The sequence below is a fragment of the Clarias gariepinus genome, chromosome 9 (assembly GCF_024256425.1).
Source record: "Clarias gariepinus isolate MV-2021 ecotype Netherlands chromosome 9, CGAR_prim_01v2, whole genome shotgun sequence".
Classification (NCBI taxonomy): domain Eukaryota; kingdom Metazoa; phylum Chordata; class Actinopteri; order Siluriformes; family Clariidae; genus Clarias; species Clarias gariepinus.
Window position 1 is genome coordinate 10,728,113 of NC_071108.1, and position 13,988 is coordinate 10,742,100.

At 36.7% G+C, this 13,988-nt stretch overlaps 1 protein-coding gene across 3 annotated transcripts in view; it reads right to left on the reverse strand.

The window, feature by feature from the left end:
• Positions 1–766: 766 nt before the first annotated feature.
• The window catches only part of nphp4 (nephronophthisis 4), a 208,299-nt gene continuing 195,077 nt past the window's right edge, over positions 767–13,988 (reverse strand). For 2 of the 3 annotated variants that reach the window (XM_053503110.1, XM_053503109.1), the window contains exons 26-29: positions 11,850–12,021; positions 7,463–7,642; positions 4,666–4,809; positions 767–1,090 (exon numbers count right to left, since the gene is read on the reverse strand). In XM_053503110.1, coding sequence (XP_053359085.1) covers positions 950–1,090; positions 4,666–4,809; positions 7,463–7,642; positions 11,850–12,021 — 637 coding nt within the window. In that variant the 3' untranslated portion in view covers positions 767–949. Of the gene's footprint in view, positions 1,091–4,665; positions 4,810–7,462; positions 7,643–10,271; positions 10,350–11,849; positions 12,022–13,988 lie in introns of those variants that run through there. The other variant, XM_053503111.1, reaches the window with a different exon arrangement.

A 13,988-nucleotide genomic window follows, 5' to 3' on the forward strand; every position in this document is an offset into this window, starting at 1 on the left:
CATGTGAATGTTACTGTAACATTTATCACATGCATAAACACAATCCAGCAATGACACACACACAAAAAAAAAAAAGTGTTCAAAAATGGTTCTAGGATTTCAATTCGGTTTCCAAATTCCATAAAGCTCAATCTGACTGAGCATTTGCAGAATGTGCTGGACAAACAAGTCTGAGCCATGGAGACCCCACCTTGCAACTTATAAAACCTGCTGCTATTGACTTGGTGCCTGATATCACATCACACCTTCAGAGGGCTCGTGAAGTCCATTCTTAGACAAGTCAGGGCTGTTATGGCAGCACAAGTGTGACTTACACAATACTTGGCAGGTGGTTTTAATGTTATGGCTGATTTGTTTATTGGTGAATGTGTGTGTGGTGTACTGATAAAAAACTTTCTACCTTGATGGTATCCAAGGACTAGTGAAACACTGGGATAAGTGCATTACTGTAGCAGGGGATTCCATAGAAAAACAAAGGTAGTTTTTACTCACATAGCTGTGTTATTCTGCAGAATCAAAAGTCTCAGATTGACTTGAATGCCCTTAATATATAAGCTCATGTCAGGAGACAGGCTGTCGAAAGAATTCTTTAAAACAACAGAGATAGGCAAGTCATAAAGCTGTGAAGAACAGGCCTGTAGCATCAGATTTCAATGTTAATTTAGGGTAGATATGCTGATAATTTCTATTACATCATTTTTATAGGTGTACAGAAAGCAAAGGTGTTATTCCCATGTATATTCACATATAGAATAAATCATCATACTCCTTTCATTTAATTTATTATCTTGGGTTGAATATCGATTCACACATACATACAGCCTTAAGGTGATCTCTATCACAGTTCTATCAAAAGTTAACTTTATTACAAAATTGATCATCAGTTCCAAAAGGTTACACCGATGAAAGACACTGACGCGGCACAACTTCACGTGCCAGTTTGTTCGGGTTATCTGTAGACAACTTTGATGCAGTATGTCTCCTCGTTCTTATCCTCCAGATCATTGATGAAGACGAGGATCTCCTCTGTACCTGCACTCTGACTTGGAGCGAAACGCAGCCCGATGTTGTAGCTCGCACCTCCCTCAATCTGCATTCAAAAATACAACCACACAAAAACAAACAATATGATTATAAGGTAAAGCTTACAAAAATGACAGTTAAAGCAAGATAACAGTTACAGTCTACTGATGGACTGTGGTCTGAATCTGAGAAAAATACTGGGAAAAAAAAAGTTCAGAAAAACATAGTTGAGCGACTCTTAAATATTAAACAGCATGGTTTCTGTAGCAGATCCTCAGTTGCAGTTTATCCAACCATATGTATGTAAATTATTAAGCTTAAGGCAGTTTGTTGGGCCACAGAAGCCTGAGATGTCAAACAGGAAAATTTTAACATACACAGACTGCTAAAGATTCTGTTGTTAAATGTTAAAATTCTGATCATTCTTGGACAAGGACATGTGCACTTTAAATTTTGAAGAAGAGGTTGTGAGGTGGGGCCTCTATGAATTAGACTTTTTTTGTCCAGCACTCTTGTCCAGCACTTTTGATCTACAATAGTGTTTAGTTAGTTTGTCAAATTAACACTAACATGAATGCCAGGACCCAAGAATTCCCAGCATAACATTGTCTAGAGCATCACACTGACCCTAATGGCTTGCCTTCTTCCTATAGTGCATCCTGATGCCACAATGCCATCTGCTAAAGATGCAGTTGGTTGGCATCACATGGTTCAGAGGAAACGCCTGATAGTCTTTTTCTCGCTCACTTGATTGGTAGTTGTAGGATCAATGTGGGAGTGCCCTAAAGATGGGTGGGAATTGTCTCTTTCTAAATTAGGTTCAAAATCAGGGGAAAATCCCAAAGATTAAAAAAAAAAAAGCTTTTTCTATTTGAGTGACATAAAAAACACACTCATGCAAACACCTCTGTTTCAGACACATGACATTTATAAACGTGAACTAATAATCAACCATCAAGAAAAAAAAAAAAAAAGTAAATACTGTGTTCCTATTCAGTCATGTTAGCTACTTCTCTGTACCATTGTAAGGAAGAAATTCACAGGACTTTTACACATTTTAGTTGTTTTAAAGATTTATATAAGTCAAACCGCTCTGTCTCTCTCCTCTTTTCTCTTCCTGTATTAGATATAATGGCTAGCTAAGACATATTGCCTTGTATTCTGGATTTATACAGTAATCTCCTCAAAACACACAGCAATATCGATTTTTTTGTTGCTATAATGACACGGTTATTCACTCTTGAAAGGAGTGGGGGGGGCAAAAACAAAACAAAACACCTTTAAAAATGTCATAAATTTTCTGGAAGGTAATAAAATTGAAGCAGCATTGACCAGTTGGAAAAATGGCACTGGCTATTTCCTTTCTTTATGAGTTTCGCCATTTTTATTTGATCCATAAGAATGATTAATATATTTTTTTCGAGCACTGTCTGCACATTATTTCACTCTGCCCAGTTGTTTACAGTCCGATATATGGAGCGCATGTGGTCACGAGACTCGTTGAACTGCCTTAGCAAATCATTGAAACCAGTCAGTGATGAAATTAACATTTTCCCATTTGCAATATCCTTCCTGGAAGAAAGTAATAATTGGTGGATTTTTACCCTATAGGCGTTAGAGGTTATGAAATATGTTCGGGTGACTTTTGTGAGGGCTGCAAAGGGCAACTGTAGTGCACGTGGACTGTAAATGATGTTAAAGCAATTTATCAACAGCCCCTAATTAAAGTCTTGTATATAGCAGTTAACGCTAGAGGTGTCATCCTTTGCTCTGTTGGGAGCAGGTATGAAGGTAATGGCCTGTTTTCTTTTCCCCTGATGGTTCACACACTCTCCCTGAAAAAAACAATGTACTGTATCTCACTGGAGAAAAGGTATAGCCCACACACATTCTTAAATAACATTCTACGTAATCTCCAAAGCTTTCAGAGATTACAGACTGGCTCAGCTGAGGAGAAAAAGAACTGATAGGAGTTTAAACTTCTGCAATAAAGCGACTTTCCCCAAGTCATTTGTCTGATCTACGTCCCCTGCTCCCTCCCTCACAATACCTTTATGAAAGCTATGGTCCATTTTGTGCTGCTGGAAAGAGAGCCCCGTCTTTTCCCATTTCCTTTCTTTATGAGATTCAGCTGTTTTATTTGACCCATAACATTGCTTGGGGACTTAATGTTTACAGTTGCGACAGTGCTGATACACTGTGCATTATGTGAGACTTTCTAAACCTGTAGTGCTGATATATAAATACCATTAAAAAGCAAATACAGTGGACTATATACCTTTTGCCACACCAGCCACTGGACTACTAGACATACTCACTGGCTGGTGATATATAAAACAATATTTTTTAATGCAGTATTTACATATTGGTAGATGAATGAGGTGTGAATATTTGTCACTACGGAAGTACTAATACTCTTGCTTTCATGCGGTGTGCATAATATAAGACCATAATAATAACAGCGTGCAAGACATACTGCCTGACCAAAAAAAATACAAAACAAAAACTTGCAAACTTAAAATTTCATTGGATTGATTATGGTACACATTCACATTCAGTTATGCAATGCCATAACATTTATTTCTGTCCGGAGTTGTATTACTCATTGGGCGGGAACTGTTGATAGGAGTGTTTCTTACACTGACCCCTGGCACATTGTGCATGTTGAACTGCATTTGTTGTTTATGTTTGATGTTTGATGTTAGAGAGTGATATACCCAGTGAGACCTCTTTTTTTTCCACCTGGGAATTAAACCCTGAGCTTAAAGACCACAGAGACACATGTACGCACCACCCGACCTGCTGAGCCACACAAGCTCAGTGCTCGATTTATAGCACAGGTGTCAAATCTTTACCAGAAAAGGCCAGTGCATCTTTGCAGGCTTTCATTCCAACCAAGCAGAAGCCACACCTGATTCTACCTGTTTAATTATTCATTCTTGGCTCTTAATAGATTATCAGATGTGACATCTGCTTGGTTGGAAAGAAAATCTGCTCCAACATTGGCCCTTTCTGGAGAAGATTTTACCCGTCTGATTTACAGGAAGACAGTCGAAGTGCAATTACGTGCATAACACCAGATGTGTCAACACGGGTTCATCATGAGTGGGAGAGATGGCTCTGTGTGTTTAGAAAAAAAATGACATCATGCATGGGGTTGTTTTGTAAACAAAGTTATGTACTGTAAAATAATTTTTGCTGCTTTTTTCTTGAGAGTCACTGGAGTTGTTACCTTGTTTTGCAAGGTAAAGTAAAGAGTTTTCTGAAAAAAGCTATTTTAAAAGGGACATTTTTACATGCCCTTCATTCGGTGTGTCCCTGGAGCCGCTGCAGCTAAAACAGCTAAATCGCCAGGTCCACTTTATTTATTTACTTATTTATTTATTTATTTATTTAAATCTAATTTAGAGAACCTTGAGCAGACAAAAAGCCTGGAGCTTCTAACAGAACCTCAGCAAATTAAAATAAATAACAAATGACAATAAATGACAGCTGAATGAATGTGAAAACTGTGCTAAATATTAAAGAATGCTCTATCTTTAAATAAGCTAGAGACTCGTTTTTTTAGAATTCATCCAAAGCGGCTGGAAAAAAAACCCAACCCTGTACACAGGGTGTCTAATACTAAGTGCTTTATCGAACCTGAAATGTTTCCTCTTTGAACTGCAGCAGGTCAGGATGGTCCGAGCACAGTCTGAATCCTCTGCTGGAAGAATAGGGATTGGTGAATGTGATCTTCTTATTGTTACCTCTCCCACCTCCTACAAGCACTTGGATCTCAAAGGCCTGCAAATACAATACAGCATACAATAGTAGTTTTCACAACATTTTTGTTAACGCACATTAGCATTGGAAAAGGTTCGGAATTGCGAATCTGCAGTTTTCTTTTCCCCCCTCAAAGCATTTTATAATATGTCATGTTTTCTGTCAGGCTATAAAAAAAGCAAGAGAGAGCTACACAGATCTACACAATAGGAAAAGGGAAGTAGGAAAGAATGATGACAGCTTAAGAAAAAGAACTAGAGACAGAGTATTGGTAAAAGAAACGATTAAAGCAGTCCACACAAAAGGAGATGGAAGAAGAAAGGCAAACAAAAAAATATATTACAAAAATAGAGCTAATAGAAACTGAGTGTAAAAGATAAGTAGCAAGAAAGCTTAAGAGAAAGAATTGAATCAAAAAGAAAGGCAACATGATTGAAGTAGAATTCAACATCTAAAAATACCTAAGGCTCCATTTTGCTCAGCTCGATCTGAAAGCACGTTTCCTCTTTGTCATTGTTCAAGCTGTTCTGCCACACATGGGCAGATGAGGTAACCATATTAAAGAGTGCTTTTTTTAAATTACTTAAATCATGTCACAGTCTGTTCTTAATGCAAATGGTGCCATTACTTCTGGTAAATTAAAAGAACATTATGTGTCACTTAACCGACAGATCTACAGATAAGTTAAAGGCATATGGAATCCCCTGGGCTCTCTGGTCCAAATTCTACATATGTCTTTAAAACCCAAGTGCATCCCGGAGCTAATGGAAACTGTGCAACGTCTAAAAACCACTGTTTCTGCAGCTGAATGCCTGAAGGACTAGTGTGTCTTAAAGAATACAAATTAAGCTTGGATGTGTATCCGTCATTCAAACTAAGCACAAAATTGCTGCAAGTGCTTGAGTCAAAATGCAACACATACTACCAATCAATAGTTTCTAACAGCTTCTAATTCAATGTTGTTTCTTGATTTTTATTTGTTTCCACTTTGAAAAACAATGCTGAAGGTGTCCAAAATATGCAATAATGTCCTTCGAACAGTCGATATCGTGATGTTTCTGCAACTTATGCTCTGTAAAACTTTCATAACGGCTCTAATCTAAGGTGCTGTTAGTTGGTGTTTTTTGAGGCTGGTGACTCTAAATGAAGAACTTTTCTACAGCAGAGGTAAGTTTTGGTCTTGCTTTCCTGGGATGGTCCTCATGAGAGCCAGTCTCATCATGGTGCTTGAGGGGGTTTTGCAAATGCACTTGACAATACCGTTTTTGCAGGAACTATTCCAGAACAGCTGACAATTCTGTCTTAAAACAGACTTAATCTTCACAAATTACCCCCTTGAGAAACTTGGTGATGGAGAAATTAATACGACTCTAGATAGAAATGATGTTGTGACACTGCATAAGATTTTCAAAACTATGCCATGACAAAAATGTGCTGAAATCAAAGCAAAAGGCGGTCCAACGCAATATTAGGGTGTGTGACTTTTCTTGCCTGGGCAGTGTATGAATGTAAACTGCCATTTATTTTCGTATTCAATTACCACCCATCGCTAGGGGGAGTCCCACATTAAGGCTACTACAACCGGTCAGGGAGGCCCACCGAGGGCAATCATTGTGTTTACCACTGCACTTGCAAAAAATCGCAATTGAACAATGTGGCTTGTACTTTAATGTGAATATAGTGTATTATGCATGATAATCATAAGGGCTCGAATGATCTATATATATTGTACTTTAATGTGAATATAGTGTATTATGCATGATAATCATAAGGGCTCGAATGATCTATATGGGCATGCCCTTGTAAACAATATAAATGTTGTAAAATAACAACATTTAAGATTTACAGGAATTATATTTTGAACTAAAACTGAACCTAAAGTCAAAAAGGTATGTCAGAAAAAAAGATAACATTCAGTATTGCATAACAGACTGCTTTTCAGACAAAAAAAAAAAGAAGAAAAAATGATTGCCTTCTGTCAGGGATTATCTAGAAAAGGCGAAACCAAGTATGACAGTGAAAGTCTCCTATAGAATTGTGGCAGATTCTCCAAGACACTTACCAGCCAATTTTCTTAGAAAACTGCACAAAGTGTATCCGAAATTGCTGATATACTGTATTTTTGAAAAGCAAAGGGTTGTCCCATTAACTGTTGTCTTTTTGTTAAGTCTAGTGCTATCTCCAATTTGTTTTACTGTAAAAAACATTAAATTTAAATATTTTTGAAAGCATTTCTACACATGTTCTACACAGCTTTTGCAATGCACTGTACTGGACCTAACACAATACTTACATGTTTTAAACAAAGAAAATGTTATTTAATATAGAAAAAGTAATGTCAAAATTAATGCATATATCTGTAATATTCATCTACTAGGCCATTACAGGTTACAGTCTTTAGAGCTAGCACATAGCGATAGGAGAATTTTCAGATTCCTGAAGAGCCAGTAGATGTTATTTTAATAAATACAATGCCTGTGGTATGTAGTATGCCAGCTTATTTAATTTATTTAGCTGTCTGACTGAAACATCCATCAGTAGTGGATCCATTAATTTGTGACATCTTGTATGACTGACATGAAGATGTGCATTCCAGTAAAATAACAAGGTTGTACAGTAAGTATAAACACTGCTGTTAAAGATGCCAGGATTTGAACAATAAAGACGTGATTACCCGTGATATAACAGGCTGCCTGCAGGTGAGGCACAGAAGCCAGGATGCCACCAGCTGCCTCGTGTCCACATCAACCACATTAAGGTAACGGAAACAGCTTCCAGAATGCAGAGACTTCACTCCCAGCCTAATGTCCTGCACACCAAGAGCAGGAAGGGCAAACACATCCTCTGGGTCCACCTGGATAACACACAGTTAATATTAGATTAGATTATATTAACAGATTAAATTTAAAAACAAAAATGCATAAGTGGCATATTTATAATAAATTACAAAAAAGGTTATGAGGGTTATATGTACATGGATATGAGGGTCTAACGTACAGAAGGTTCAGTAGGTATTATTAACAGGATATATGGCAAAAATAGTATACATGCACAATGTGTAGTGGTGATAATGTTAAGAATATAACATGTGGAACAAAACATATAGTACGCTGATCAGCCACAACAGAAACACCACCACTAGTTGAACCAAATAACACAGATTATCAATTATATACCAATAAATTGGTGACAGCATCATTGGAAACCAAAACTCATCTTGGTACAGACCAAAGTACAGCCCGTCCTGTCTGATCCCACAGAAAATGTAATGTAGCACAAAATGCTGAAAAATGTCAATGCTGATATGCGATTGAAAAGCTCCAGAGCACTCAGTACACTGCAGTGTGTCATGTATGGGGCTTAAGAGGCAAAGACTCCAAGGTTATTGATCTGGCCTCCAAAATCCCCAGATTTTAATCAGACCACAAATGCACTGGACAAACAAATCCAATTCACAGAGGCCCTACCCCACAGTACCCAGAGGATCTGATGCTAATGTCCCAGTGCAGACACCATAGCACACTGCAGAGGTCTTGTGGTGTCATAAACCGAGGGAGAGCCAGCCCAAATGGCACAAGAGGGACCTAGACAATAGTGGGCTTAATGTTTTGGGTTTTAATGTTATGCCTTATAAGTGTATAAGTGCTGTACTGTATTTATACAGTATGCATGTTTATTTAGTATAGTACATACAGAATTAATATGGAAGAAATATACAGTTTTGCAAAGACAATCTTATAAGTTATGGGTAGTGCAAAAATGCAGAGTAATTTAACATTAAAATTTAAATATCTTGGATAATATTAAATATTCTTTAAATATTTCTAGAACTTGAATAAGAAGCCCATGCCAAAATGTATACAAGAACTACAATTCATGTGATAGTTTAATATGACTTCATTGGTCATGTAACTATCTGCAAGTTTAGGACTGCATGGAAGGAAAAAGGCAACCTAATACCTAGTGTAAAATATGGAGTTGAACCATTTATTTTTTATAGCTTGTAAATTCAGACACTCCTGTGACAATTGTATATTTCCAAATCAGCACAGAAACAAATAATCAAAGGCCCCATTTCACAAGCTTGAAACTAATGATTTAACGTGTGAATCGTTTATATGGGTGTTTACACAAACTTGCACCGCAAAAATATCATCTCAGCAACTGAAAATATTTAAATAGACTTACCAAGCAAGTATATCCTGCTGTAAGATGGCAATAAACCAAATATGAGCTTAGTAAATGTAATTTTAAAATATTAACTAGAAATTTCAAGCTGTAAATAGTGAAGAATACATTTAAAAATAATGAAACATTATCTATTAAAAACTCTTAACACTACTGTAATACAAAATGACTAGAAATAGACTTATTTTTAATAAGCTTAATTAAGCTTATATTCAGTTTATTGTAATTGTATAAAAAACATTCTGAGAAATTTTTTTTTTCCGTTGATAAAACGCAAATTGTTGCAGCATTTTATTTATAAAAACTTTTTACTCCAGTTTTAAGTGGGTAGAAATTTATGCATAAGAATATTACCTAATAAAACCTTGTCTTTAAATTAGCATAAATTACTCCACCTTTATATGTTGCTTAGATTGTTATTTTTTATTACATTTACGGGTTTAGATTTAGCAGTCATTCTTACATACAGAACAACAAAGATAATGCTTTAAAGTTATCAGAATCACCTATTCGTTCTAGGTTAGAGACTATCAACAAATCAACAAACTTTTGTGAAATCCATATGATCTCTAGCATAAAGTCTCTATTCACCTTCTAGAGAGCATTGTATATATGAATGATGATTGTTCAGGTCGAAAAGAAAACCAGCTCACATATCCATAAATTGGGAAAAACTAAAATAAACTTTTTGCTATAGCAAATTAAACCTTAATGTACATGCAGAGGATGCCTTACTCGGTCTGTGCAAAGCTGGAGGCTGTAAACAAATGCCTTAGAGAACAGAAGACTTACCTTTCACTTTGTTGTATTAACATTATACAGTATATCGTACTAAGTAAAATTAATTTTCACTCTTGTTTTTCAGGCTTTACCCTGTTGCTGTTTATTTTAAGTTAGAAAAAAAAAAGGATTTCCAGTTGTTGTTTTTTTCCAGATTTACAGCTGTCTGTGCACATGAATTTTAATAGAGTCTTGTGGGCGGTACTACACGCAAATCAGGTGTTCAGTGCATGCGCTTAGTAATTAATAGGTGATTGGCATTCATCAAGATATACACAGAAGTAGGAAGTACATCAGCGCTGCTGGAACACTACTGATTTGTAAACCAGATGTAAAACGTTTGGTTCAGGTCAAGTTACATAAACGTTTACATATGCAAAAGCTTTAGAAAATACATTCTCTTTATTTAAAGCTTACACTATATCTTCCTCTTCTTTGTCTTTCAGCTATTCCCTTTCAGGGGTCGCCACAGTGAATCATCTGTCTCCATCTAACCCTATCCTCTGCATCCTCTTCTCTCACATCAACTAGCTTCATGTCCTCTTTCACTGCATCCATAAATCTCCTCTTTGATCTTCCTTTAGACCTCCTGCCTGGCAGTATATAAACATGAGGTGTTCAATTCAAACCAGGACTTTTGATTTTATAAGAACTCAGTTATAAGTGTAAAAACTTCCTTTATTCTTTTATATAATCCCTTGCTAAACGTATGGCCTTATCCCAGATCTCACTAGTGCCTTCTACCATTAAGGTAGAAAAAAAAATTCTTAGCATGCCAGAACCATAATGTCTGGTTTATGTCTGAAGCACTGGCCTCCCAGGAACTCCTTTAATGGCTCCACAGACAGGTAAAGAGATCCATCAATTTGCAAGGATCTAGTATTCCACTTGCTGAATTTTAACGGGATAGAGTGCGGTGGGATCTGAGCCATCTTAATTGGGATCCTCATTCACAAACTAAGACTCTCATCACAGTACAGTCTTTTGTAAATGTTAATAGGTTTCACCCCTATAATCCCAGTTTAAATGCCCTAGTTTGCATGTTTTGTGTGTGCATCATTAAATATTGTTTATAGTGCTAATTACTGTTGAACTGCTGTTATTTCATGTGCCTATGGTTACATTTTTACACCTTACATGTGCTGAAAATTTTACTGCTGTAAGCACATAGTGTGTGCACAGGTACCATGGTGGAGAAATGATATTATAATTATACAGTAATTATTATCAATATTTAAGTATTTAGGTAGCTTCTTTAGCAAGACTGGTGATAATTCACATAGAAGTACAGTATAGCTGTACACAACCAAAGTTTGTACTGTTATATTGTAAATAGAAAAAGTTTCAGGACACTGTCTGTAATTATTTAAGATATATAAAGTACAAGACTATCCAGTTATTAACCACATATGCAAAGTATTATACTACAGAAAAAAAAAAAAAAACTAAACTAGGAATAATAGATTCAGTTAATTATGTTTGTGAACAGCAGGAAATTGTGATTAGGGCTAAATGAATTCAATGAGTGATTGTTATAGTGATTATTGTTTGTGATTATTTTCATCGCATGTCAAACTTCATGCTGGTTTGCACTGACAGATTAAAGCCTGTAAATAGATCATCTGCTAAACTCTGTTTCCAAGTGTTAACATAAAGTAACATAAACAAAGTATTCTTGCATTCAAAGTGTGACCTAAAAATAAATCAGAACACAGAACAATCAGATAAAGGATTTCGTGTTCGCTGATGTATTGCCTTTGTTTCATGATTGCTTTCGTTTCACCTTCAATCCTGCCTCATTGTTCAAGTCTATCTCATCAAGTCAGTAATCTCCCTCTACAACGTAAAACTGCTGAAACTGTGATTTACACTCAATTGTATAAAATACAATACTTTCCAAGTAAAACAATCCTCAATATAGTTACATTTTATGAGCATTTGTTTCTAAATGATCTGTTAATACAATAATACAATGGAAAGCTTAAAATAAGGGGGGGAAATGGAAAAAAAAATTAACACTAGACACACCTTATATTCAAGATACTTTTAAGTCACAACTTTCTTTTGCCCTTTGACCCCCCCACCATGTGTACCTGTAACTCCAGAGGGTGGGATGTGTAGCACTTGACCTTGCGGATGCTCTGTGTACCACGCAGTACCAGGGAGTGCCAGCTGAGCGTACCACACACACAGCTAATATCCATTTTCTGCAGGTAATGCATGTACACCTGCCACGTTTGAGTGGGAGAGGCCAGCCAGGGATCACTACCACACACACACACACACACAGCACGCACGCACGCACACACACACAAAACACATCATTTATTCACATTACCACTTACCAGCCTTAACCAAAAGACAGTTTAACATTTGGATGTGCAAGGTCAGGGATACTAAGAATAATTTTAAAAGACATTTTCAAAGTATATAGAGAAAGTGTTTTATAAGCGGTAAGTGTATTCATGTATGCAAATCTTATACAGTTAAAAAGAGAAGACAAACATCGCGGTGAGACTCCAACCACCGTAATTTCTGCTGAATGTACAGTAAGTCAAATTTGGATCTTAGACGTTTTTCTAAATATATGCTTTGGTTTTATGACCAAAAGTTTAAATCATTGTGCTGCTTATAGTGTGCATTGCATGGCTAGGTTGGTCACAAAAACAGATTAGAAATATACAAAAAAATTGGCTATTACAATAATCATTTTTTTAATGACTGCTACTTTTATTAAACTTTCAAATTAAAGTGCAGTAAACTATTAAACGTTTCAAATTAAACTGCATTAAACTATTAAATGTATTCAATAAGGATACTGTATGGTTCCTCCTGCAACTGATTAAGTAAGAGTTTAGTACACTATTTGTTTTCTGGCAAAATGTATGTACTGTAGACTCCTGGCCATCACATGCCTATAATGGCCACACAGATAGAATTGTATACTATAGGATATCTTGGTGTTGTAGCATTACAAATTCCTTTACTGCCACTTTGGTCTTCTTTGAACTGTTAGCCCGAATCTGGTTTTGGCATATCAGATTTCTTTCAACATTTCATGAACAGGGTGCCAATCCATCGCAGGGCACACACACATACACACACTCACACACTACGGGCCATTTGGGAACGTCAACTAACCTTCCCTACATGTCTTTGGAATGTGGGAGGAAACCGAAGTACCCGGAGGAAACCCATCAAGCGCGGTGAGAACAAGCAAACTCCATGCACACAGAGACGGGAATCGAGCCTGGCCGGGAATCGAACCCGGACCCTGGAGGTGCAAGGCAACAGTACTAACCACTACACCACTGTGCTGCCCCTTTCATGTAATGGTGGTTTAAAATTAAATTCGAATTAAATTTCTAAAGATGGATCTCAGTCTGGACGTTCTTCCTGCTCGAATCAGGTTTCAATTTGTCCATTATGTCTGTCACAACCTGACACAGAAGTCTAAGTCCAGTCCAAAAACCTCAACCGCACTGAACTGTGTGCCAGACCTCCTCGTCTGAAGAAGCACAAATCGCCACAGCCACGTTTCAAAATCTAGTGGTAAGCCTTCTCAGAAGAGTGTTATTAGAAGTTATTATACAGTACAAGGAGAAAGAGGGGCTACATTTGGGTCACTGGTGGCTCAGTGGTAGATGTTTTGCCTGCCATGAGAAAGGACCAGAAAAAGAAACCTGTGCCAAGCTTGTGTGTCCGCTGTGGCGGGAGCAGCCAAAAGACCAACAACAAAGAGTGGCTCCATTTAATTGGGACGTGTTATTCAAATAGCATTCATGACTGTGCTGTTCACAAACTTCTCCACCAAGACTGGAGATCTGTACTTTAATTGTAATACTGTGTGTACGATCAAAATGATTTCTGCTATCTCAGAATATTCAGTTTGGCAAAAGATTCTTAAAACCTTGCTAGTTACAGTAAGCGAGATTTCCTCAGACATTAAATGTCAAGCCTTAATCAAGTTATTGGATACTATTGTAATGTGAATGTGCTGTAATTTAAAAAAAACAAACATCAGATACTGTCTGTCAAAATGTTTACAGTAATTACATATGGAATCTATATTAAGCAATAATTCATGACACTACAGACATTAGTGATTTTTCAGGGGTCTGTTCTCGGCCAATCCGATATTAGGTCTAAAATATTTTTTCTTTTTTTTTTTCCTTCTAGGAGTAACCAACAATATCACTTCAGAGGAAGTGCTGTAGTATTAATTAATTATC